Source organism: Antechinus flavipes, chromosome 1, assembly GCF_016432865.1.
Source record: "Antechinus flavipes isolate AdamAnt ecotype Samford, QLD, Australia chromosome 1, AdamAnt_v2, whole genome shotgun sequence".
Lineage (NCBI taxonomy): Eukaryota > Metazoa > Chordata > Mammalia > Dasyuromorphia > Dasyuridae > Antechinus > Antechinus flavipes.
In genome coordinates, this window is record NC_067398.1 from 264,923,258 (window position 1) to 264,947,914 (window position 24,657).

The following is a 24,657-nucleotide window of genomic DNA, read 5'->3' on the forward strand; positions in this document are numbered from 1 at the left end:
CTAGGTTCTTTTACAAGTAGAACTTGCCATTGATAAATAATTGAAATAATTTTTGTTTTATTTGGGCACCAGAAGGTAGGTCAGGGAAAATGAGCAATCATGAAATTTCAGGAGAGTTTGTAATTAGTGTCTCAGCATTTTTAAAATGATTTTTTTCTTTAAGTTTATTTTTTTTTAATTTTTCATTTTTCAATGAAAATTGAAAATTCAAAAAAAATTCAAAATATTAAGTTTATTTTTCAATTAACACAAATCCAAGTTTGTCTCCCTTACATTTAGCTCTCCTCAAAACATGAAAAAACAAAGCCCTTATAATAAACATAGTTAAATAAAATAAATATTGGCTATGTGCAAAAATACTCATTTTATTCTGATCCCTCAACTATCAGAATGGTTCATCATTAGTCCTCTGGAATCATGGTTGGTCATTGTGTTGATCAGAGTTCTTATATTTTTCAAAGTTTGAACTTACTGTTTTTAACTGCCTTGATTTTAAGTACTAAACAACAGCTTCCTGTTGTTTTCTTCCTAGTTCCTTTAGTCTTAATATGACAGACTTAAGACTGAGTGGCACAGATTAGAGCACTGGGCTGAAAAATGTTCATTCAAAGCCTGCCTCCAACACTTGCCAACTATGTGATCTTGGCCACATTAATTAGTCTGCCTCAATTTCTTCATCTGTAAAATGTAGATATTTCTAACACATACAGCACAATGCCAGCATCTAGGTGCTCAAATGTTTATTTTCTTCTAAAAACTATACTTTTTTTATTTTTACATATTTTTTTAATTGTAGCTTTTTATATGCAAAACATATGCATGGGTAATTTTTCAACACTGACCCTTGCAAAAACTTCTGTTTCAACTTTTCCCCTCCTTCCCTCCAGCCCCTCCCCTAGATGACAGGTAGTCTCATACATGTTAAATATGTTAAAGTATATGTTAAATACAGTAAATGTATACATATTTATACAGTTCTCTTGATGCATAAGAAAAACCAGATTTAGAAAGAAGGTAAAAATAACCTGAGAAGAAAAACAAAAAATGCAAGCAAACAGTAACAGAAAGAGTGGAAATACTTTGTTGTGGTCCACACTCATTTCCCAGTGTTCTTCCTCTGGGTGTAGCTAGTTCTGTTCATTACTGAGCAACTGGAACTAATTTAGATCCTCTCATTGTTTAAGAGAGCCGTGTCCATCAGAATTGATCATCATGTAGTATTGTTGTTGAAGTGTACAATGACCTCCTGGTTTCTGCTCATTTCACTTAGCATCAGTTCATGTAGGTCTCTCTATTTATCCTGCTGGTCATTTCTTACAGAACAATAATGTTCCATAACATTCATATACCACAATTTCTTCAGCCATTCTCCAATTGGTGGCTATCCCTTCAATGGAAACTATACTTTTCCTGTGCATACTCTTTGATCCAGCAGTGTTACTACTGGGCTTATACCCCCCCAAAAAAGGGAAAGGGACCTGTATGTGCAAGAATGTTTGTAGCAGCCCTCTTTGTAGTGGCCAGAAACTGGAAACTGAGTGGATGCCCATCAATTGGAGAATGGCTGAATAAATTGTGGTATATGAATATTATTATGGAATATTATTGTTCTGTAAGAAATGACCAGCAGAATGATTTCAGAAAGGCCTGGAGAGACTTACATGAACTGACGCTGCGTGAAATGAATAGGACGGGGAGATCATTATATACTTCAACAATACTTTTTGATGATCAATTCTGATGGACACGGCTCTCCTGAACAATGAGATGAACTAAATCCGTTCAAATAGAGCAGTAATGAATTGAACCAACTTCACCCAGCGAAAGAACTCAGGGAAATGACTATGAACCACTACATAGAATTCCCAATCCCTCAATTTTTGTTCGCCTGCATTTTTGATTTCCTTCACAAGCTAATTGTACACTATTTCAAAGTCCGATTCTTTTTGTACAGCAAAATAACTGGACATGCAGTATACATATATTGTATTTGACTTAAACAGTAACATATTTAACATGTATTGGTCAACCTGCCATCTTGGGGGCGGGGAGGGGGGGAAGGAGGGGAAAAGTTGGAATAAAAGGTTTTACAACTGTCAATGTCAAATTACCCATAGATATATCTTGTAAATTAAAAGCTATATAATAAAAAAGGGAAAAAAAAGAAATTATACTTTTCAAGCCAGGCCAAGATCATATTAGTTTTGGGGCTGCCATACACTTTTCACTCATTGAGCTTGCATTCCAGTAAAATCCTTAGTCTTTTAGCACATCTTGCCCCATTTTGTACTTTGTTTAAAGTATAAGGACTGCAAGATTAGATCCAATGATTCAGCTTGTCAAATTTTTTTTCAGTCCTATCATTTAACATGTTATTCCCCCCCAAATTCATGTCATTTATAAATCCAAAAAGCATTTACCTATCTTGAATCTCATGTCCCTGGTTCACTAAGATTGTTCACAAACGACTGGTTAAATCTCAGCACTTACATCAGTTGTGCTTTTTCAGTAGCCTCTGGGCTTGATGACAACCCCATTAAGATACACTTTGTGCTTCCTTACTATCTTAACTACCTCTCTTGAATCCCAGCTCCTTATAACTGATGGGAAAAATTAAGTAGCTCTTGTCCTCTCATTTATCATAGTTTACCACATAGAGCTGTCTCTTTTCTTCCATCCCCTCCTCCAAAATAGCTAAAAATCCTTGTTGCTTTCTTTAATCTTTCTAGATTTACCAAGAAAATTCATATGCATTACAAATATTACATGGGCAATAATCTTTATTGCCTAGATGTTTTTAACATTAGGTAATAATTACCTGAGTTCATTTCTCAAGTGAGAGGATATCAGTTGCTTCTTCTGAACAGTATTTAGCTTTTACTTTCTCCAAGTTCTCAAGCTATACTAATTTTACATTCTCAGAAAAGCAAGCTGAAAAAGTAGACCTATTATTTTCCAAATTTACTTCTGAGTGAAGCAAAATGGCAATCGTAACTAAGGAACAAGATCATTGATGCCCAAAGATCTGATTTTCAGCAGAGCAAACTATAGATTTTCTCACCCTCTGCTATTTGTAAGGTTCTTTGTAAATATTTCTTGGTCATATACAACAATTCTTGATCTACACAGATGTGAAAATAGATAAACGTGTACATATCTACTTTGGAAGGCTAAAAAACAAGTTTTATTAATTTGTACTTTCTCAGGGAACCAATATTTTATTTTGTACTTATGAATGATGACTCGCCCTCCCAATGTGAATAGCAAGATTTTAACTATAGCAATACATATTTATAAAGAGACAGTAGGCACTGTATATGAACTCCAAGGACACAAATACAAAAAAGGCAGTCCCTGTCCTCAAAAGAGTTTCCAATCAAATGGGGGGAGAGAACACTTGCAAAGAAAGCTGAAGAGGAGAGTTTCATAAAGGGAAGTTTACAAAGACAGGACACAGTAGAGTCCAGTCCAAGGAAGACTAGCTAGTGGGAATGAAGAGTTGGCTGTTTGGTGAGTTTTCTTTAAATTGAACTTGTCCCTCTGATTCCAGGTCTGGCACTTTTCCAGTGTGCCACAAGAGACAATTGTCATTTCTCCTTAGCTACTCTTCATGGTAGGAAAGATAGTGCCAGCAGCAGATATCTATTGGCACCTAATACTTCCATGCTGTTCAGTTCCTTCCCCCACAAACATATAAAATATTAAATGTCCCCATTTTTATGATGAACTTTTCAAAAACTGGTTGTATGTATCAACAAAGAACTCTCAACCCTCAGATCCCATTTCATTTTCTGAAGAGAAGCAAGGTTATATAGCATAAGGGCTAAAAGTGAGCCAGCACTTCGTCTGCTAGACCCGCTTCTGCTTTGGAATTCCCAACTCACTTCTCAAAAGATTTCTTAAATTAATAGAATGGGGAAATGATGAGGTCCTGAATAGTGGATACAGTGAGCAGAGAGAAACTGAAGCATTGATAAAAATTATTCCCAGGGGCAAGCAGGAAAAAGTCTCTGATAGATCAGTTTAGTTCAATGGTCCCATTCTCTGTGGAGATAATCCAATCAGAAATCCAAGTTATGTCAAGTCTCTAAGGCAAAAAAAAAAAAAAAAAAAGTCTCTAAGGCTAAATTTTCCCAATAAAACAGCTTATGGACCATGCTTTTGACACTGCCCTCCTTTGGTTGTCTGCCCCAGCACTCTGCCTTCTGGGGTCTTTTCCCCATGCCACGTGGCATCTCCTAACCTCTCCCATGCTACATGGTATCTCCTCTCTGACCCCGCTCCTCATTCAGGATTTAGCCTGCCAGCTAAGAGCATGCCCCAACCTTATGGGAGGTTTCTACAGTTTCTACATTCTCCCAACCTTATTTCACACTTACCTTTCCTGGTGTCTATTGTACCTCTTTTGTCTATAACCTCTACCACTAAATAAACCCATTTGTCAATGCTGGGGAAAAAACAAATACAAAAGCCAAAAGTGAGTCAGCAGCAGAGCCAGGGATACTTAGAGCAGGGCTTCTTAAACTTCTTCCCACTCATGACTCCATTTTACCTGAGAAATTTTTATGTAACTCGGATATAAAGGCATATAAAATAGGTATATAAATCAAACATTTACTGATAATAAATCATAATTTCATGACCCCCACATTCAGTTACAAGATCCCACATGGGATTGTGAACCATAGTTTAAGAAGTTAGGTCTTATGTCATGGCTCTGACTCTAAGCAAGTCATTTAAACTGAGTGATATAAACAAAGAGAATTTCCTCATATGGGAACACCTCATACCAATAAGACAAAGCTCTAGTCTTTATCCCTAAACTCCTTTGGTTAAGAATAGAATACTCAGTCATACTCCATTTATTGATTATTTTTATGTTAGTCTCCTGTAAGAAACAGTCTCTGTATTACCAAAAAAACCACATTTATACCCCTAACACCAACTGTAATTGTGGTTTGAAATAAAGACTTATTTAGCTGATAAAGGGTTTGGGAAACAAAGGCACACAGGTTTGAAAAATAACTTCATTTAGTTTCACTCATATTGTCACAATGAAAGAAAATTGTTCTCTAAGGTAAATGAATTAAGAAACAGGTAAGAAAAAATTTTTAAATTCATCAATTGTTCCTGAAAGTCAGTGCTATTTTAAGCTTGAATAGCATTGATTTTTGGAATACATTGTAGGAACATAATGTCTAGGTTCAAAAATGAAGAAATTTAGGTCCAAAGTTACAGAGGTAATAAATTGGCTCAAGTCGCCTGATTTTCAGTTTTTCCATATCCAACTAAATAAACTTACTCCCCCAAAATGTTCATATATGCATGATACTGGCTCTGAATTACTCCCACAGAAAATTTCTACCTATGAGGTTCGAAGGGTACTCTCTGGATAGAGAACTGTAGCTCATGAGCCCCAACTCATCCACTAGTATATAAGTGGTTCTTCACAAAGACATTTACTAAAATGTCATAGCTACAAAATAACAAACTCTGGGACATGATTATCTGTGAATAGAACCATGGAAGATAGGGTACAAACCACAGTACCCTAGAACCAAGTCCTTACAAAACTCTATGAATTACTCAATGTGGTTTCCAGGATCCTGTAGCTCAATTTCTTACTGCCAGGGGTAGCTCTCTCGAATCCATAGTGGGTCTCTACCTTTTTAGAGGTCCTGCTCTTAAAGCTGCTTCTCCTTAGCTGTCTGTCAGATGTATATTGTCAAATGTGTGCTTCTTCAACTTCAAACTCCCCTAAACTAACTGCTGATTGGACTGTTTTCCTGCGCAATTAACTTTGATAGTAAATTACCATGTCTGGTGCAAGGGAGAAAAGAGAAATCCCCTTCCATCTCACCTACAAGGTTCTCCACAAATTTTAAGGTGGAAAATTAAAGTTAAAATAAGTACTTTTAAATCTGTTTATTAACTTATTAGCCTTTTTTAAAAACCTAAAAAGCTGTTGAATAGAATTTTTTCATAGAACAAAAAATTGAAAATAAGTATAAGTAGATTGGAGTGATTTTTTAAAATAACAGACAATTTAAAGAGACAAAGTTTGCAAACCTTTTATATAAATTTTCTCATTTTAGCCTCAGAAATCCTGTGAGGTATGTTCTATAAGTACTAGCTATCACCTCTTTACTGATTAAGAAACTGGTCCCAAGAGATTAAAGTAATTTGGGTACTGTCACTTAAGTAGTAAGTATCTGAAGCATAATTTGAACCCCAGTTCTTTCTAATTTCATCTTTGGGGACTAACCCATATTGCTTTTCCACATAGGCTTTTAGGATGATTATCTTTTTAAAAAAGAAAAGATGTTAGGAGGTTCTTTGTGTTTACATGCACAAATTTTTCTTAGAAGGTCTATAGATTTATTAGAAGGCTGCTTGTTGAGATCTAAAAGATTATTTGCAAATAGAAATTAAGATGCCTCTTATTGGCAGATGTGAATTGATATAAAATCTGATTTCAACATTCTTCTTTTCACTGTCAGAATACTTAAATCAATGCCAAAATAAAAGCCAATCTATTGTATGTTAAGGGATTCTTAAAATGAAAGACTAAATTCCAATGAGAGCCTACTTAGGAAAAAGTATATATTTCATGACTTAAAGAATTTTGGGCTCAGGATAGAGGGTATATTGGTCAAGTCCTGGTTTGCAGTGGGAGCCTGAGGGCCAGTTCAGACAAATGACTCATTTCTGGTTGTTTGCTTCTTTTCTTGATATATTCCAGAGTTTTCACCTAAAAAGAAAAATAAAGAAATATTTCTTTCTGGTTCATAATTCTCTGATCCAGCTCTCCTAAGGTCTCTGCCAAATCAGCTGAGTAAATTTACACATTCTTGCCTAGGAACCTACTTCTAAGCAAAAGCAAAAACAACAACAATAACAACAAAACTGGAGGAAGAAAGAGGAAAAAAAGCCTTTAAATAAAACTCTATATGTGAGTTAGGTGTGTTATATGTGCACTCAAGACATATGTGCTCCATGGGGCACTGTCCAGGATATCCCCTGGTCTATAGTAGAGCTTTAGTGTCTAAAGTAGAACTTAAGAGAAAGGCCTTTGTTTCCTGTACCACCCTCACCATAGTCCTGGTGTCAGCACAGCCATGCCTCTGGGCTAGATTCCACAAGTTGACAGACAGCTGATTGAGTTTGTTGTTTCGAAGATCACCATGAGCTAAGATGCTGTTAAAGAAGGAAAGTGCAAGAACACTTTGGCGCTTTAGGGTCTAAAATAGAAAAACAAAAACAAAAACAAAACCCTCAATTATTTGTCTCACCATCCAACCACAAGCACTTATCTTGGAATCAGAGTAACAAAGTGACATTCACTCCTGTCTGGATGAAAAAGGTACTGGGCCTAGAGTGAGAGGCCTGGGCATAAATCCCAGCTCAGCCTCTTGTTGGTCACCTAGTCTCTTAGATCTCGGTTTCCTAATCTGAAGTGAGGAGGGTCTAAATCTGATTGTACAATCAGAAGTGAAAGCCTAATAGAATCAAGCATCTAATGAAAATTGGGAAAATCTAATTCACTTTATTTTGTTATTGATTTCATTCTGTAACACTGCTAACATTTTTGTAATTGTCTAAGTCATATTTCATTTGTTTCAAAGTTAAATTTGAAAATTCAGCTTTCTTGTAAATTATTCATTGTCTCTAAGTTTGGAAGTTCAGTTCCCTTAGGTAATCACTCTTCTATTCTTGCTTTAAGGAAATCCTTGAAGGATGCAGATAGATGCCAGGGATTTTAGTCTGTTATTCAAGGAAGGTTAGTCTAATATTGTATTGTTTTTATTTGTATTTAGCAACAAAATGGAAGAAGAGGTTATTGCTAACTCTTCATTTCCAATTTCCAGCCAATCATATTGTTCCTCACATCTGTGACTCTATAGACTTTGTAGCCAATATATAGGTTTCCTGTCTATGATGCTGCTTTCTATTCTGGACACTTCCTTTTTGTCTATAAAGATAGCTGCCCCCCTTATTCATAGTCTTAGCCTTTCTAAGGGAGCTGAGATCCTGTTTATTTGCAAATGCATGCTTTGTCAATAAACTGATCAGGCTCAAAACTTTGTGCCTGAGTTTACCTTGATTTCAGTTGTAATACTAATAAATCTAAAATGAAAAAAAAAAGCAATTTTACCAACTCTTTATTGATGATTCTTCTGTTTATATCATATTCCTAAATCTATCCCATCCATCCACTGATACAGTGAGCTTTTTCTTTTATCTTTTAACAAAGATAAAAAAAAAATTTCTAAGACCAACCAAAATGTCCACATCTGACAGTATGTTCAATATTCCAGTCCCCCACCAAGCCAATGAAGTTATATTTTATCAATTCTTATTATAACTACAATGCTTCCATGTTTCAATCTTGATCAATCCTAAAGCATCTTACTCTTTTCCTTCCTGTTCTCCCAAGCTAGAAATGTTCCTTCTCTTTTTAAAATTTTCCTAACATTTTCTTTGTTCCCCTTTGTTTTCATCACATTTTACCTACATTAAACAGTCCTTATTCCCACTTCTACCTCAGAAGATAAGTTCTTTGGAACCAGGGAGATTATTTTTTATTTCATGTATGCTCTTCAATGTGGCTCAATGCCCTAATATAGAAAAGGTTCCATAAATATTTGTTAAATTGAATTAAAAGGCACATACTCACCAGTCATGCCAACAACATAGTAGGAAATAAGCTTTCTCAGAATGTAAAAAAGTTCAGTGCCTTAGTTTCCTAAATAAATAACAGCTGAATCTTTCTTCACATGCACCAAGAGATGAATCATGCTTCTTTCTGAATAAACTTCAAGGATGTTTACTTGATGATACTGCTGAAACCTACCCAAATCTACCAAAGCCATTGTTTTTCTCAACAGCTTCCCTGAACTTAATTAACATCTCTATGCTGATGATTCTCAAATGTAACTATTTTGCTTCAGTCTGTTGACTTTTTTTTTTTAATTAAAGCTTTTTATTTACAAAACTCACGCATGGGTAATTTTTCCAACATTGATCCTTGCAAAACTTTTTGCTCCAAATTTTCCCCTCCTTCTTCCCACCCCCTCCCCAGCTGACAGGTAGTCCAATACATATTAAATATGTTAAAATATATGCTAAATCCAATATCTATATACATATTTATACAGTTATCTTGTTGCACAAGAAAAATCAGATCAAGGAGGAAGGAAAAAAAAACTGGGAAAGAAAACAAAATGCAAGCAAATAACAAAGAAAGTGAGAATGCTATGTTGTGGTCCACAAGAGATCTCTCTCTGGGTGTAGATGGCTTTCTTCATCACTGAACAATTGGAATTGATTTGAATCATCTCACTGTTGAAGAGAGCCCCATCCATCAGAACTGATCATCATACAGTCTTGTTGCCATGTATAATGATCTCCTGGTTCTGCTCATTTCACTTAGCATCAATTCATGTAGGCCTCTTCAGGCCTCTCTGGTGGTCATTTCTTACAAACAGTCTGTTGACTTTCTATCTCATCTCCTAACTGCCTTTCACACACTTTGAACTGGATATCCAGTAGATATTTTAAACTCAATATGCCCAGAACAAAACTCATTATCTTTCCCCTTAGACTGTCCCCGCTTCTTACTTTTTCTATTGCTATGGAGGACAACAGAATACTCCCAGTCCCTCAGGCTCACAAGCTAGTTTTCTCTCTCTCTCTGGTCCTCCAAGATATGTTTGAGTTTAAAACAAACAAACATACCTAAAACCTGTGATTAATCATAGTAGTTTCCTATGAGCTTCTTTTGCTCCATAAAAACCAAAAAATGCGTTAAATTCAGAGGCGGATCTATAGTTGTTGTTAGGATAGCTCACACAAACCTCCAAGAGCCAGCCTTAGACACAAGAAGCCTTGGGTACAAGCCCCATCTCTGACACTTACATGGCACTGGGCAAGATACTTAATTTCTCAAGCAATTTTTTAAGAACAAATTGCAAAGCAATTGCTAATCCGCATTGGTAGAGGGAGTTTTTGCAAAAACTCCCCCTAAAGTTCTTTAAACCAATGAAATCACAAGCCCAGTTAAAAAAAAAAAAAAAAGAAATAATTTATTAAAGTTCAAGCAAAAATCAACATAATATCTAATAAACAACTCTCAAAATTTGGCAACTTTAGACTCAAGCAACCCATGAACCTACTGTGCAATAGTAAACATTAATTTTTAAATTGATGACAAATATAACTTATCTTTTCATAATTTCTAATTTGGAACTTGTTACCAACATTGTCACTTCTCTAAAACAATAAATAAAATCCTAATCAAAAGGGCAAGGAACATTCAATGTAAGGAAAATCTAAATCTTCTTTTCGAGATCCAGATTGCAAAGCTTCTATTAGCAAGAAAGGTTCCAGAATAGAAAAAAAAAAGCCCCAAGCAGCAGCTTCCAGGCCACTCTAGTCAAAAGTGGCATCAATTCAACATGAGCCTACCCCACAGCAGCAGACAAGGCCAAACAATTCCTTCAGAAGATGGGGGTCTAATCCCAGCTATCACCCTTAGAATCGAACAGGGTCTGCCCACATCATCAAGGAATTCAGCAGTAGAGTATGATACAAGCAGAAGCCCCCAATATTGACATTGATGCTGTGATACAAAAAAATGCTTTGAACCAAGAGATGTCCAAGAATAAACAAGTCCAAATAGAACCTCAGACAAAAAAAAAATTCCTACACATAAGAACTACAAGTGTATTTGGAAGAAATAAAATAAGACATACAAAATGGAATCATCATACATAAAGAAATCATAAGTGAAAACTCTGAGAAATTTTAAACTAGAGAATCCACTAATGACCTTCTTAAAGATACATCTCACAATAAACTCTCCCAGAATATCACAAGCAAAAATGATGACTTCTATGCCAAAAGAAAAATATTGCAGGCAGCCCGAAAAAAAAAAAAGTGCAAATACCAAGAGACTACAGTAATGGTCATACAAGAAATGACAGTTGTCACTATAAAGTAGAAGGAGGCTTAGAATAAGAAATTTTAAAAGGAAAAAAAATCCAATGGGCTTTACAAGCCAGAGGACTTTATATTTGGTTCTGGACATCATAGGAAACTATAGGAGTTTATTGAATAAGGAGATGACACAATCAGACCCATCATTTAGGAAAATAAATCTCACCAGCAAGTAATGGGTGGAATGGTTTGTTGTTGGGAGACCAACCAGAAGGAGAGGTGATGAGTATACTTGTACCAGAGTGGTGGCAGTGTTGGAGAAGAGAAGGTGTATGTGAAATATGTCACAAAGTTACAAGGAATATAACTTAGCAAATGATTAGATATTGGGGAAGAATAAGACAATGTGGAACAAAGATGACACTAAGATTATAAGCCTGGAGGATTGATTGGACTACAACAGGAAAGTTAGGAGGAGGGGAGAGTAAGAACAGATAAGTTCCATTTTGGATATGTTGAAAGTTAGGTATCTATGGAACAATCAGTTTGAAATGTCTAAGAGTGAACTGGAACTATGAAATTTGAGGTCACAATGAGATAAGATCTGAGAAATTTCAGCACAGAGATAACTTGAAACATAAAATTCACCCAATTGACAGAAACAGAAAATTTCATCAGACAAAACAACAATAATGAGATAGTTCTTGAGATGTAGCTAAAGAAGTTCTTGAAGAAAAATTTATATCCTTTACTGTTTTCATCAACAAAACAGAGAAAGAAAAAAATAAATGAATTAGGCATGAAACAAAAAGCCAAGGACAATAACAAGTAAAAAACACCCACCTTAACAGCACAGCAGAAATGATGATAATTTAAAAAAAAATTAACAAAAATGAAAATAAAAAATTGATAAAGAAAACCAAGTGCTTTAAAAAATAAAAAGAATTCATAACTAAAGAATTAAAGAAAATTGTCACACTATTTTACTTAATTATATACCTCCAAAATTCATAATTGATAGAAAATTAATAACTATTTACAAAATATAAAATACCCAAAATGATATAAGAAACAGATTATTTAAATAATTCAATACCAGAAAAAGAAATTGAACAAGCATAAATACACTCTCAAAAAGAAAAACCATAATCCAAAATCAGATAGATTTGGGTGAGAGACAGGGCCAGCTCCAAGATACTAAACAAAAAATAGGTGGAGCATGATGGCAGCTGAGGTTACACCCAGAGAGTCTTTAAAAGCTCAATACTCTGATGTGATCAATCATAGAGAAGCAATCTGATAGAAGAAGGGGATTGCCAAAAAGCAATCAGATGAGAGAAAGGGATTACAACTGGAGAGAATACAGGCTTTTTAACCCAACATAAAGGCAGTGTTCAGTGCAAGCAGCTCCAATATAATTGCCAGGTGATGTGGAGAAATCTAAAAAGTGCTGAATGGAAGGGACCAGATAGGTTAACTGTTTGGGGGAGAGGGTTTGCTTGTATCTCTATAGATGGAGAAGTAATCAGATGGGTGCCAATGAGCTGTATTCGCCTTGTCCATTCTTGACACTTGAAGAGCATGGATGATAATGAGACTGTTACAGAATTTCAGAACAAGCAGGAATCATTGGATTCCCTAAGATGAAAAATTGCTGATAAGACTATTGTAGAACTTCAAAACCCGCAGGAATCATTGGATTCTCTGAGACATGATAAGACTAATACGGGACTTCAAAAAAATGCAGGAATCATTGGATTTTCTGACATGTGATGAGACTATTACAGGACTTCAAAACTTGCAGGAATCATTGGATTTCCTACACATATGAAGTAATGGACAATAGATTGGTTTTGGACTATTTCTAGGACTTAATGGACATGTATAATTCCTCATGCTGATTCATGTTATTTGTTATACCACTACTAGCCTGTGTTACTATGTGCTTATGTAATTTATGTGATTATGTATAATACCTCCCATGTTGATGGATATACCTGTTTCTGAAGGAGACCCTTCAGAAATGTGCTAATTTGGTTTAATTCCCCATTTTCCTTTGGTTTTAATCTTCCTGAAATGTTAGGGAGGATGTGATCACCTCCTTTTATGGTGTTTTCACCCCTTTTTTGAAAAGTCAGGGAAGGCGTGATCACCTCCTTTTTGGGGTTCTCATCTCCTTGAGAAATCAGGGAGAGCGTGACCACCTAGTTCTAAAACAAAAGCAAGCAGGAAATATTATGGGCCAAAACTCTGAAACAAGGATTCTCACAAGGTGTTAAGTCAGTGGAATTGACTTAACAGTTCTCTAGTTCAGTAGATGTACTTAGTACTTAATATAATTCCATAAGATTCAACCTATGATAATGGAATATATAACAGCCAGCAAAGGCTGAGATAGATTCATTCCATCATCTACCTTTGTGGTGGCTGGAGGCTGAAGCACAAACCTTTGGACTCAGAGAGATTCATTCACTTCATCTCACACCACCTTGGTGGCAGGCTCTCCTCCTTCACTTCTCCATTGAAACCAAGACTCTGGAAGGCCCCCAGAAAACTAGCCAAGCCCCAAGTGAAGGAGATAGGACTTTGAAAGAGACAATAAAGGATTTGGACTTTAACACCTGGAGGTTCTTGTGGTGATTACTGAACTGAAACGAAGGCTGCTCCCAAGATCTCCAGAAACTCCCAGAAAACCGAACAAAGAACATTACATGTGGGTGAATCCTAACAAATATTTAAATAACAAATAATACCACTGTTATATAATGTTTTTCAAAAATAGGAAAAGAAAGGACCCTTCTAATCTCTTTCAATGATATAAATATGTCTTGATATGACATATCAAGCAATTCAATATAATGATGAAAGAGCATAAAAACAGAAAAAAGAAGAGTTTCCATGAAACATTTAAAGAAAAAAACAGAAAGGAATAAATGAAATTCATAAAGACAGAAAAGTAGGATTGTGTTGGAACTCCCTTACTAAATTTGGAAAACAAAAATCCTATATGAAGCATTTATTAAGTGCTTACCAAAAAAATATATAGTCCTAATTTTTTTTGTTCCATATCATTCAGACCCCAAATCTGCTAAGTCCTGGTTTCCAAAAGTGATGCTGTATACCATTTATGGTCCAGAGCTAGTTTAAGTTAATATAGCATAATTGATTTCCCACCTTTTTTTCTAAAGTATTTGGAGGGCATGGTAAAATGGGGGATAGAAAATAAATTTCTCTTCATTTATTTGTAAAGGAAAATCCCCACTCAGCTAGAAGTCAAAGGTTCTACTTTTGCTACAAAGAAACAAGCAGTTTTAAGAGAAAAAAAAAGCTTCAAAATAATGTCTGACCCCACCGCATTAACGAATTTTACTCTTGACTTTAAACTGAGTAAATCCAGACAATACCCACATTGAAGCAGAGAGAAAGATAAATGAGCTATAATTTTCTACTTAATTAAATGCCTATTGACCTTGTCAAACTTGGCTTTATTTTGAAATTCTTATTTTTTTCTTTTCTTTTCTTTTTTTTTTTTTTGCAAGTCTTAAGGTGCTTTTATTATTTTTTTTCTAAAGCTTTTTATTTTCAAAACATATGCACGGATAATTTGACAACATTGACCCTTGCATAGTCTTGTGTTTCAGATTTTCTTCTCCTTCCATTTCCCTGGATGGCAAGCAATTCAATATATGTTAAAATATATGTTAAATCCAGTATGTATAAACATATTTATATAATTCTCTTGCTGCACAAGAGAAATTATATCAAAAAAAGAAAATAAATGAGTAAGAAAACAAAATGCAAGCAAACAACAACAAAGAGTGAAAATGTTATCTTGTGATCCACACTCAGCTCCTACAGTCCTCTCTCTGGGTATAGATGGCTCACTTCATCACAAGATCATTGGAATTGGCATCAATCACTTTATTGTTGGAAAGAGTCATATTCATCAGAATTGATTGTTGCATAATATTGATGTTGTATACAATGATCTCCTGGTTCTGCTCATTTCACTCAGCATCAGTTCATGTAAGTCTCTCCAGGCCTTTTTAAAATCATCCTCCTGATCATTTCTTTTAGAACAATAATATTTCACAACATTCATATACTATAACTCTTTCAGCCATTCTCCAACTGATGAGTATCCATTCAGTTTCCAGTTTCTAGCCACTAAAAAAAGGACTTCCACATTTTTGCACATGTGGATCCCTTTCCCTCTTTTAAGATCTCTTTGGTATATAAGCCCAATAGAAACACTGCTGGGTCAAAGAGTATGCACAGTTTGGTAACTTTGGAACATAATTCCAAATTGCTCTTCAGAATAGTCAGATCAGTTCACAGTTCCACAAACAATATATTAGTGTTCCAGTTTTCCCGCATCCCCTCCAACATTCATCATTATCTTTTCCTGTCATATTAGCCAATCGGAGAGGTTTGTAGTAGTACCTCAGAGTTATCTTAATTTGCATTTCTCTGATCAACAGTGATTTAGAGCACCTTCTCATATGATTAGCAATAGTTTTAATTTCATCATCTGAAAATTTTCTGTTCATATCCTTTGACCATTTATCAATTGGAGAATGGCTTAGATTCTTATAAATTTGTATTAATTCTTAGATATTTTAGAAATGAGGCTTTTATCAGAACCCTTAAATTAAAAATGATTTCCCAATTTATTGCTTCCCTTCTGATCTTGTCTGCATTGGTTTTGTTTGTAGAAAAACTTTTTAACTTAATATAATCAAAATTATTTATCTGATGTTCAATTATGAGTTCAATTCTTCTTTAGACACAGATTTCTTCCTTTTCCACATATCTGAAAAATAAACTCTCTTATATTCCTCTAATTTGCTTATAATATCACTCTTTTTGAATCATGAACCCATTTAGATCTTACCTTGCTTTGTGGTGTAAGGTGTGGGTCAAGCCCTAATTTCTTCCATATTAATTTCCAATTTTCCCAGCAGATTTTGTCAAATAGTGAGTTCTTACCCCAAAAGTTAGGGTCTTTCGGTTTATTAAACACTAGATTGCTATAGTTATTGACCATTTTGTCCAGTGATCCTAACCTATTCTACTGATCAACTACTGTTTCTTAACCAGTACCAAATGGTTTTGATGACTGCTGCTTTATAATATAGTTTTAGGAATGACACAGCTAGGCCACCTTCATTAGCACTTTTTAAAAAATTAATTCTCTTTAAATTCTTGACCTTTTTTTCTTCTAGATGAACTTTGTTACTATTTTTCCTAGATTTGTAAAATAATTTCTTGTTAGGGACGTTTTCCTCTCTCTCTCTCTGAGAATTGCCATGTATGCAATGTCAGCTGGTAGGGCAGGCCCAGGAGGTAAAAAGAGACTTGGCCTCTGAGGCAGGAGGTTGTGTCTTGCAGGTGTTAAAGAAATTGCTAATAGGTTCCTTGAGATGGCCAAGGGTGTGTCTTCTTGCTGGATTTCCACCTAGGATGCAGCACTAACTTCAGGTGTCTCCCTTGTGCGGATCCACCTACATAGTACTGAGTGGGCTAGGCACAGAAGAGAATAAATATAAATAGCTATCTCTGAGGTAAACTCAGAGAGAGATGCAGGCACACATAAGTACACTTGCTCTTGCACTCTCTTGCTTTTGCTTCCTAGTAACCCCTGCTGAGATTACTAATAAAGGCTGTTTTGCACCTCGAAATTGACTCATCTTCATGTGTATCCAGGAATATTCCGAAGACTGGTATGTATGGCTGGGGCAGCCTAGAATAATGTGCATGGATGGTCCGGCACAATTTCTTGGGAGTTTGATTGGTATGGCACTAAATAAATAGATTAATTTAGGTAGTATTATCATTTTTATTATATTCACTCAACCTACACATGAGCATTTGATATTTTTTCCAACTGATTAGGGCCTGACTTAATTTGTGTGAAAATTGTTTTGTAGTTGTGATCATATAGTTTCTGACTTTCCCTTGGCAGATAGATATTTTATACTATAGACAGTTACTCTGAATGGAATTTCTTTTTGTAGCTCTTGCTGCTGAAGTTTGTTGGAAATATATAAAAATGCTGATGATTTACATGGATTTATTTGGTATCATGCAACTTTGCTAAAGTTGTGAATTGTTTCAAGTAGTTTTTTAGTTGCTTCTTTAGGGTTCTCTAAGTATACCATCATATCATCTGCAAAAAGTGAGAATTTGGTTTCCTCATGACCTACTCTAATTGCTTTAATCTGTTTTTCTTCTTATTGCCAAAGCTAACATTTCTAATACAACATTAAATAGTAATGGTGATAGTGGACATCCTTGTTTTACTCCTGATCTTATTGGAAATGATTCTGGTTTATCCTCATTACATAAGATACTTGGTGATGGTTTTAAATAGATACTACTGATTACTTTAAGGAAAAATCCATTTGTTCCTATAAATATATAATCATATGATTTTTGTTAGTTTGGTTATTGATATAGTTGATTATGCTAATGATTTTCCTAATATTGAACCAGCTCTGAACTCCTGATATAAATCCTACTTAGTTACAGTGTATTATCCTGAGGATGACTTTCTATAATCTCACTGCTAATATTTTATTTAAAAGTTTTCCTAATGAACTGGTCTATAATTTTCTCTATTTTCACTCTAACTGGTTTAGCTATCAGCACCTGTATCTGTGTCATAAAAGGAATTTGGTAGGACTCCTTCTTTCTATGTTTTTTCAAATAGTTTTCAAAGTACTGAAATTAATTGTTCTTTGATTGTTTGGTAGAATTCACATGTAAATCCATCTAGCCCTGGAGATTTTTTCTTAGGAAATTGATTAATAGCTTGTTCTATTTCTTTTTCTAAAATGGGGCTATTTAAATAATTATTTCTCTTCTGTTAATCTGGGCAATCTATATTTTTGTAGATATTCCTCCATTTCATTTAGATTATCAAATTTATTGGCATATAGTTGGGCAAAATAACTAATTAGGGGGCAGAGCCAAGACGGTGAAGAGGACACACTCTTCTTTCTGAGATCTTCTGCTAACCTCACACTAATTAAGAAATTCAGCCTCTGAAATAATGCTAGACTGGCAGAACCCACGAATATTGGGAGTGCAACAAATTACCAGCAGAAGATAATTCCAAAGAACACCAGAGATGGTCTACTGTGATCAGGCATGGGCATGGGAGGACATGGCCAGACGCAGCCAGGGAGCCAGAGCACAGAGGACAGCACACACTGTGCAGACCTGTGGGGAAGGGAGAGACGGTTTCCATGGGGCAGTACAGATTCCATGATTTGGAGAATCTACAAGGAGGACTCTAGCACAATGTTAGCTACTCTTCGTGGGTGGCAAGCCAGTAAATCAGCAGAAAAGTTACAAAACATCCAACACAAAAACACAAGGTAAAGAGTGTACTGCAAAGCAGCAGAATCTCATGGGACTTGGCCACACCCATCTAGCACTGGGAATGATGCACTATGATCCCAGCACACCTGCCGCTGCTTCCTGGTGTCTGTAAAGGAAGCTTGTAACTTTCTAGCCCTAAAGCAGATCCCAACTTTAAAAAAGTTAAAAGGCAAAGGGAGCTCTAACTACAGATAGCTTCTATAGTGAAAGAGAAGAACAGATTTCAAACCCTGAGGAGATTAAAAGCAGATTGTGTCCAGATGAAGCCCCAAAGGATGATATAACTTGGTCCCCATCATACAAGACTCTCGTAGAAGAAATTTAAAAGGATCTTAAAAGAGAGCTAGAAGAAGAATGGGAAAAGGAAAGAAAAACTCTGCAAGAAAGTTTAGAAAAGGCATATAACTCATTAAAAGAAAGATTTGATAAAGTGGGAAAAGAAAACAATTCCCTGAAATGTGAAAGGAAATAGGTAAAGAACTCCCAGGAAAACAGAATTTGTGAATTGGGGGGAAAAAAAACTACTTTAAAAAAAAATTTGTGAAGTGGAAAAAAATTCCATAGAACAAAACAACTCATTTAAAAACTCAATTGGACAATTACAAAAAGAAGTAAAAAAAAAAAAAAAAAAAAGTAAATGAAGAAAATAATTCATTAAAAATTAGAACTGAACAAATGGAAATGAATGACTTGATGAGACATCAAGAATCAGTCAAGTAAAACCAAAAAAGAAAAAAAGAAAAAAGAAAGAAAGAAAAAAATAGGAAAAAATGTTAAATACCTACTTGGGAAAACAACAAACCTAGACAATAAATTTAGAGAGATAATCTAAGGATTATTGAACTCCCTGAAAATCATGATAAAAAAAAAAGTCTAGACACTATTTTTCAGGAAATGATCAAAGAGAACTGCCCAGATGTCATAGAATCAGAGGATAAAATAGCCATTGAAAGAATTCATCAAATACCTCTTGAAAGAGACCCCAAAATTAAAACTCCAAGGAATATTGTGGCTAAATTCCAGAACTATCAGACCAAGGAAAAAATATTACAAGCAGCCAGAAAGAAACAATTCATATATCAAGGAGCCACAATAAGAATTACTCAAGATCTAGCAGCATCTACATTAAAGGATTGAAGGGCCTGGAATCTGATATTCCAAAAGGCAAAGGAACTTGGAATGCAGCCAAGAATAAACTACCCAGCTAAGCTGAGCATTTTCTTCCAGGGAAGTAGATGGTCATTCAGTGAAACAGATGAATTTCATTTATTTCTGATGAAAAAACCAGAGCTAAACAAAAAATTTGACTTCCAAATATAAGACTCAAGAGAAGCATAAAAAGATAAAAAGAACTCTTGAGAACTGTGTTTCTGTTATGGATATACATAGAGAGTGCATGTCTAATTTCATTTTACCGTTACAATATAAAAAAGGAACTATAAGTAGAAAGAGAATTATACCAGAAAAAGGGAAAAGTGGAGGTAAAGAGGGAAATTACATCTCATGAAGAAGCAAAGGAAAGCTATTGTATCTGTGGGGAAGAAGGGAGGGGGATGAAAATTGTGTGAATCTTACTTTCATCAGATTTGGCTCAAAAAGAAAACATTAGACATATTTGGTTTACAGAGAAACTTCTCTTACCTCATTGAAAAGTGAGAGGGGAAAAGCAAAAAGGGAAGGGGTAGACTAAATAGAAAGGAATACAGAAACAGTAGGAGAAAGGTATAAGAAAGGGGGAGGGACTTTAAGGGAGAGGGATTACAAAGGGGAGGGCTGCTTGAAGCAAGTGGTGCCCATAAATTAAATACTGGGAGTGGGGTAAGGGGGAAAGGAAAGAGAAAAGGATAATCTGGGGATAATAAGATGACAGGAAATATAGAATTAGTAGTTTTAACAGTAAATGTGAATGGGGTAAACTCTTTCATAAAGCAGAGGCAGATAGCTGACTGGATTAAAAGCCAGAATGCTACAATATATTGTTTATAGGAGACATACTTGAAGCAGGGTGATATATAAAGAATAAAAGGAAAAGGTTGGAGCAGAATCTATTATGCTTCAGGTGAAGTAAAAAAAGCAGGGATAGCCATTCTGATCTCAGAGCAAGCAAAAGCAAAAATTAATCTAATTAAACGAGATAAGGAAGGAAACTATATCTTGCTAAAAGGTATCATAGATAATGAAATAATATCAATACTAAACATATATGCACCAAGTGGTCTAGCATCTAAATTCCTGAAGGAAAAGTTAAGAGAGCTGCAAGAAGACAGCAGAACTATAATAGTGGGAGATCTCAAGCTTGCACTCTCAGAACTAGATAAATCAAACCAAAAAATAAATAAGAAAGAAGTTAAAGAGATAAATAGAATACTAGAAAAGTTAGGTATGATAGATCTTTGGAGAAAACTGAATGGAGACAGAAAGGAGTACACTTTCTTCTTAGCAGTTCATGGAATCTATACAAAAAAATGATCATATATTAGGACATAAGACCTCAAAATCAAATGCATAAAAACAGAAATAATAAATACATTCTTTTCAGATCACAGTGCAATAAAAACTACATTCAATAAAAACCAGGGGAAACTACACCAAAAAGTAATTGGAAACTAAATAATCTCATCCTAAAGAATGAATAGGCAAAACAGCAAATCATAAATACGATCAATAATTTCATCCAAGAGAATGACAATAATGAGACAACATACCAAAATTTGTGGGATGCAGCCAAAGTGGTTAATAAGGAGAAATTTTATATCTCTAGACGCAGGGGTCCTCAAACTTTTTAAATAGGGAGCCAGTTCACTCTCCCTCAAACTGTTGGAGGGCCGGACTATAGTAAAAACAAAAACTTTGTTTTGTGGCGGGGGATAAACATCCTTAGCTGCTGCATCTGGCCCGCGGGCCATAGTTTGAGGACCCCTGCTCTAGAGGCTTATTTATATAAAATAGAGAAAGAGAAGATCAAACAATTGGGCTTGCAACTAAAAAGGATAGAAAAAGTGCAAATTTAAAACCCCCAAGCAAACATTAAACTTGAAATTCTAAAAATAAAATGAGAGATCAATAAAATTGAAACTAAAACAATTACTGAATTAATAAATAAAACTAAAAAATAATCTATGAAAAAAGCCAACAAAATAGATATACTCTTGGTAAATTTGATTAGAAAAAGGAAAGAGGAAAATAAAATCATTAGTCTCAAAAATGAAAAGGGAGAACTTTCCACTAGTGAAGAGGAAATTAGAGCTATAATTAGGAGCTACTTTGCGCAACTTTATGCCAATAAATGATAACTTAAGTAAAATGGATGAATACCTACAAAAATATAGGTTGCCCAGATCAATGGAGGAGGAAATAAATTGCTTAAATAGTCCCATTTTAGAAAAAGAAATAGAACAAGTTATTAATCAACTCTGTAAGAGTAAGATTTACACATGAATTCTACCAAACATTTAAAGAACAATTAACTCCAATACTATATAAACTATTTGAAAAAATAGGGAATGAAGGAGTTCTACCAAATTCCTTTTATGACACAAACATGGTACTGATACCTAAACCAGATAGGACAAAAACAGAAAAAGAAAATTATAGACCAATCTCCCTAATAATATTGATGCAAAATTTTTAAATAAAATATTAGCAAAGAGATTACAGAAAATCATCCCCAGGATAATACACCATGACCCAGTAGGATTTTTACCAGGAATTCAGGGCTGGTTCAATATTAGGAAAACTATTAGCATAATTGACTATATCAATAACCAAATTAACAAAATCCATATGATCATCTCAATAGATGTAGAAAAAGCATTTGATAAAATCCAACACCCATACCTATTAAAAACCCTAGACAGTATAGAAATAAATGAACTTTTCCTTAAAATAGTAGTAACATCTGTTCAAAACCATCAGGAAGCATCATATGTAATGGGGATGAACTAAAACCATTCCCATTAAGATTAGGAGTGAAACAAGGTTGCCCACTATCACCATTACTATTCAATATTGTATTACAAATGCTAGCTTTTCAGTAATGAACCGAACTAGCTACACCCAGTGAAAGAACTCTGGGAGATGACTATGAACCACTACATAGAATTCCGAATCCCTCTATTTTTATCCACCTGCATTTTTTATTTCCTTCACAAGCTAATTGTACACTATTTCAAAATCTGATTCTTTTTGTACAGCAAAATAACTGTTTGGACATGTATACATATACTGTATTTAACTTCTACTTCAACATATTTAATATGTATTGGTCAACTTGCCATCTGGAGGAAGGGGTGGGGTGAAGGAGGAGAAAAGTTGGAACAAAAGGTTTTGCAAATGTCAGTGCTGAAAAATTACCCATGCATATATCTTGTAAATAAAAAAAGCTATAATAAAAAAAAATGAAAGAAAAAAAAAAAAGAAATGCTAGCTTTGGCAATAAGAGATGAAAAAGAGAAGGTATTAGAGTAGATAATGCACTCCCTCCCACCCACCCAACATCTAAGATAATGATGTATCTAGTATTTACTATAGTCAGTTTCTAAACATGACAAGGAGGGAAGGAGGGAGGGAGGGAAGAAGAAAGGGAGGGAAAGAGGGAGGAAGGGAGAGAGGGAAGGAGGGAAGGAAGGAATGAGGGAAGTCAATGGCAAAAGTTTGGGATTTCTTCAAAAGGAAACTATAAATTAAATAAAGTGATGTAATATAGCTTCTAGGGGACTACAATAATTTTAAGGTACCTTGACCTTTGGGGGCTTTTGTTTTAATAATCTATCTGATTCTAAAATCTTGTAGGCTCAGGATAGTCCTACAAATCAAAGTGAATAGACCACTCCTCAGTTCATTGCTGACTATCAGATAATCCCATATGATATGATGCTATACTTAGAAAACCTCAAAGAATCTACTAAAAAGTTATTAGAAATAATCCACAACTTTAGCAAAGTTGTAGGATACAAAATAAATCCACATAAATGATCAGCATTTTTATACATCATTAACAAAATCCAACAGCAAGAGATACAAAGAGAAAGTCCATTTAAAATAACTGTCGATAGTATAAAATTTTTGGGAATCTATCTGCCATGGGAAAGTCAGGAACTATATGAGCAAAACAACAAAACACTCTCCACCTAAATAAAGTCAGATCTAAACAATTGGAAGAATATTAAGTGCTCTTGAATAGGCCAAGCAAATATAATAAAGATGACAATACTACCTAAACTAATCTATTTATTTAATGCTATAACCAAACTCCCAAGAAACTATTTTATTGACCTAGAAAAATAACAACAAAATTCATCCGAAAGAACAAAAGGTAAAGAATTTCAAGGGAACTAATGAAAAAAAAAATCAAATGAAGGTGGCCTAAGCTGTATCAGATCTAAAAGTATATTAGAAAGCAGCAGTCATCAAAACCATTTGGTACTGGCTAAGAAATAGACTAGTTGATCAGTGAAATAGATTAGGTTCACAGGACAAAACGGTCAATAACTACAGCAATCTAGTGTTTGACAAATCCAAAGACCCCAGCTTTTGGGATAAGAATTCACTCTTTGACAAAAACTGCTGGGAAAATTGAGAACTAGTATGGTAGAAACATCATATACCAAGATAAGGTCAAAATGGGTTCATGATCTAGGCATAAAGAATGAGATTATTAATAAATTAGAAGAACATAGGATAGTTTACCTTTCAGACCTGTGGAGAAGGAAGGCATTTGTGACCAAAGAACTAGAGATCATTACTGATCACAAAATAGAAAATTTTGAGTATATTAAGTTAAAAAGTTTTTGTACAAACAAAATAATGCAGATAAGATTAGAAGGGAAGCAATAAACTGGGAAAACATTTTTACTTTCAAAGGTTCTGATAAAGGCATCATTTCCCAAATATATAGAGAATTGACTCTAATTTATAAAGAAATCAAGCCATTCTCCAATTGATAAATGGTCAAAGGATATGAATAATTTTCAGATGAAGAAATGGAAACTATTTCTAGTCATATGAAAAGGGGCTCCAAATCATTACTCATCAGAGAAATGCAAATTAAGACAATTCTGAGATACCACTACACACCTTTTAGATTGGCCAAGATGACAGGAAAAGATAATGATTAATGTTGAAAGGGATGTGGGAAAACTGGGACATTGATACACTGTTGGTAGAATTGTGAATGAATCCAACCATTCTCGAAAGCAGTTTGGAACTATGCGCAAAAAGTTATTAAACTGTGCATACCCTTTGACCCAGCACTGTTACTACTGGACTTATATCCCAAAGAGATCTTAAAGGAGGGAAAGAGACCCACGTGTACAAAAATGTTTGTGGCAGCCC

General features: G+C 34.8%; 1 protein-coding gene across 1 annotated transcript in view; it reads right to left on the reverse strand.

Moving 5' to 3' along the window:
• Window positions 1-4,857: 4,857 nt before the first annotated feature.
• VPS35L (VPS35 endosomal protein sorting factor like) overlaps window positions 4,858-24,657 on the reverse strand; it is a 129,656-nt gene continuing 109,856 nt past the window's right edge. Inside the window, exons 32-33 of the mRNA XM_051972391.1 lie at window positions 7,095-7,241; window positions 4,858-6,751 (exon numbers count right to left, since the gene is read on the reverse strand). Of these exons, the coding sequence (XP_051828351.1) occupies window positions 6,653-6,751; window positions 7,095-7,241 (246 nt within the window). The 3' untranslated portion in view covers window positions 4,858-6,652. The remainder of the gene's footprint in view (window positions 6,752-7,094; window positions 7,242-24,657) is intronic.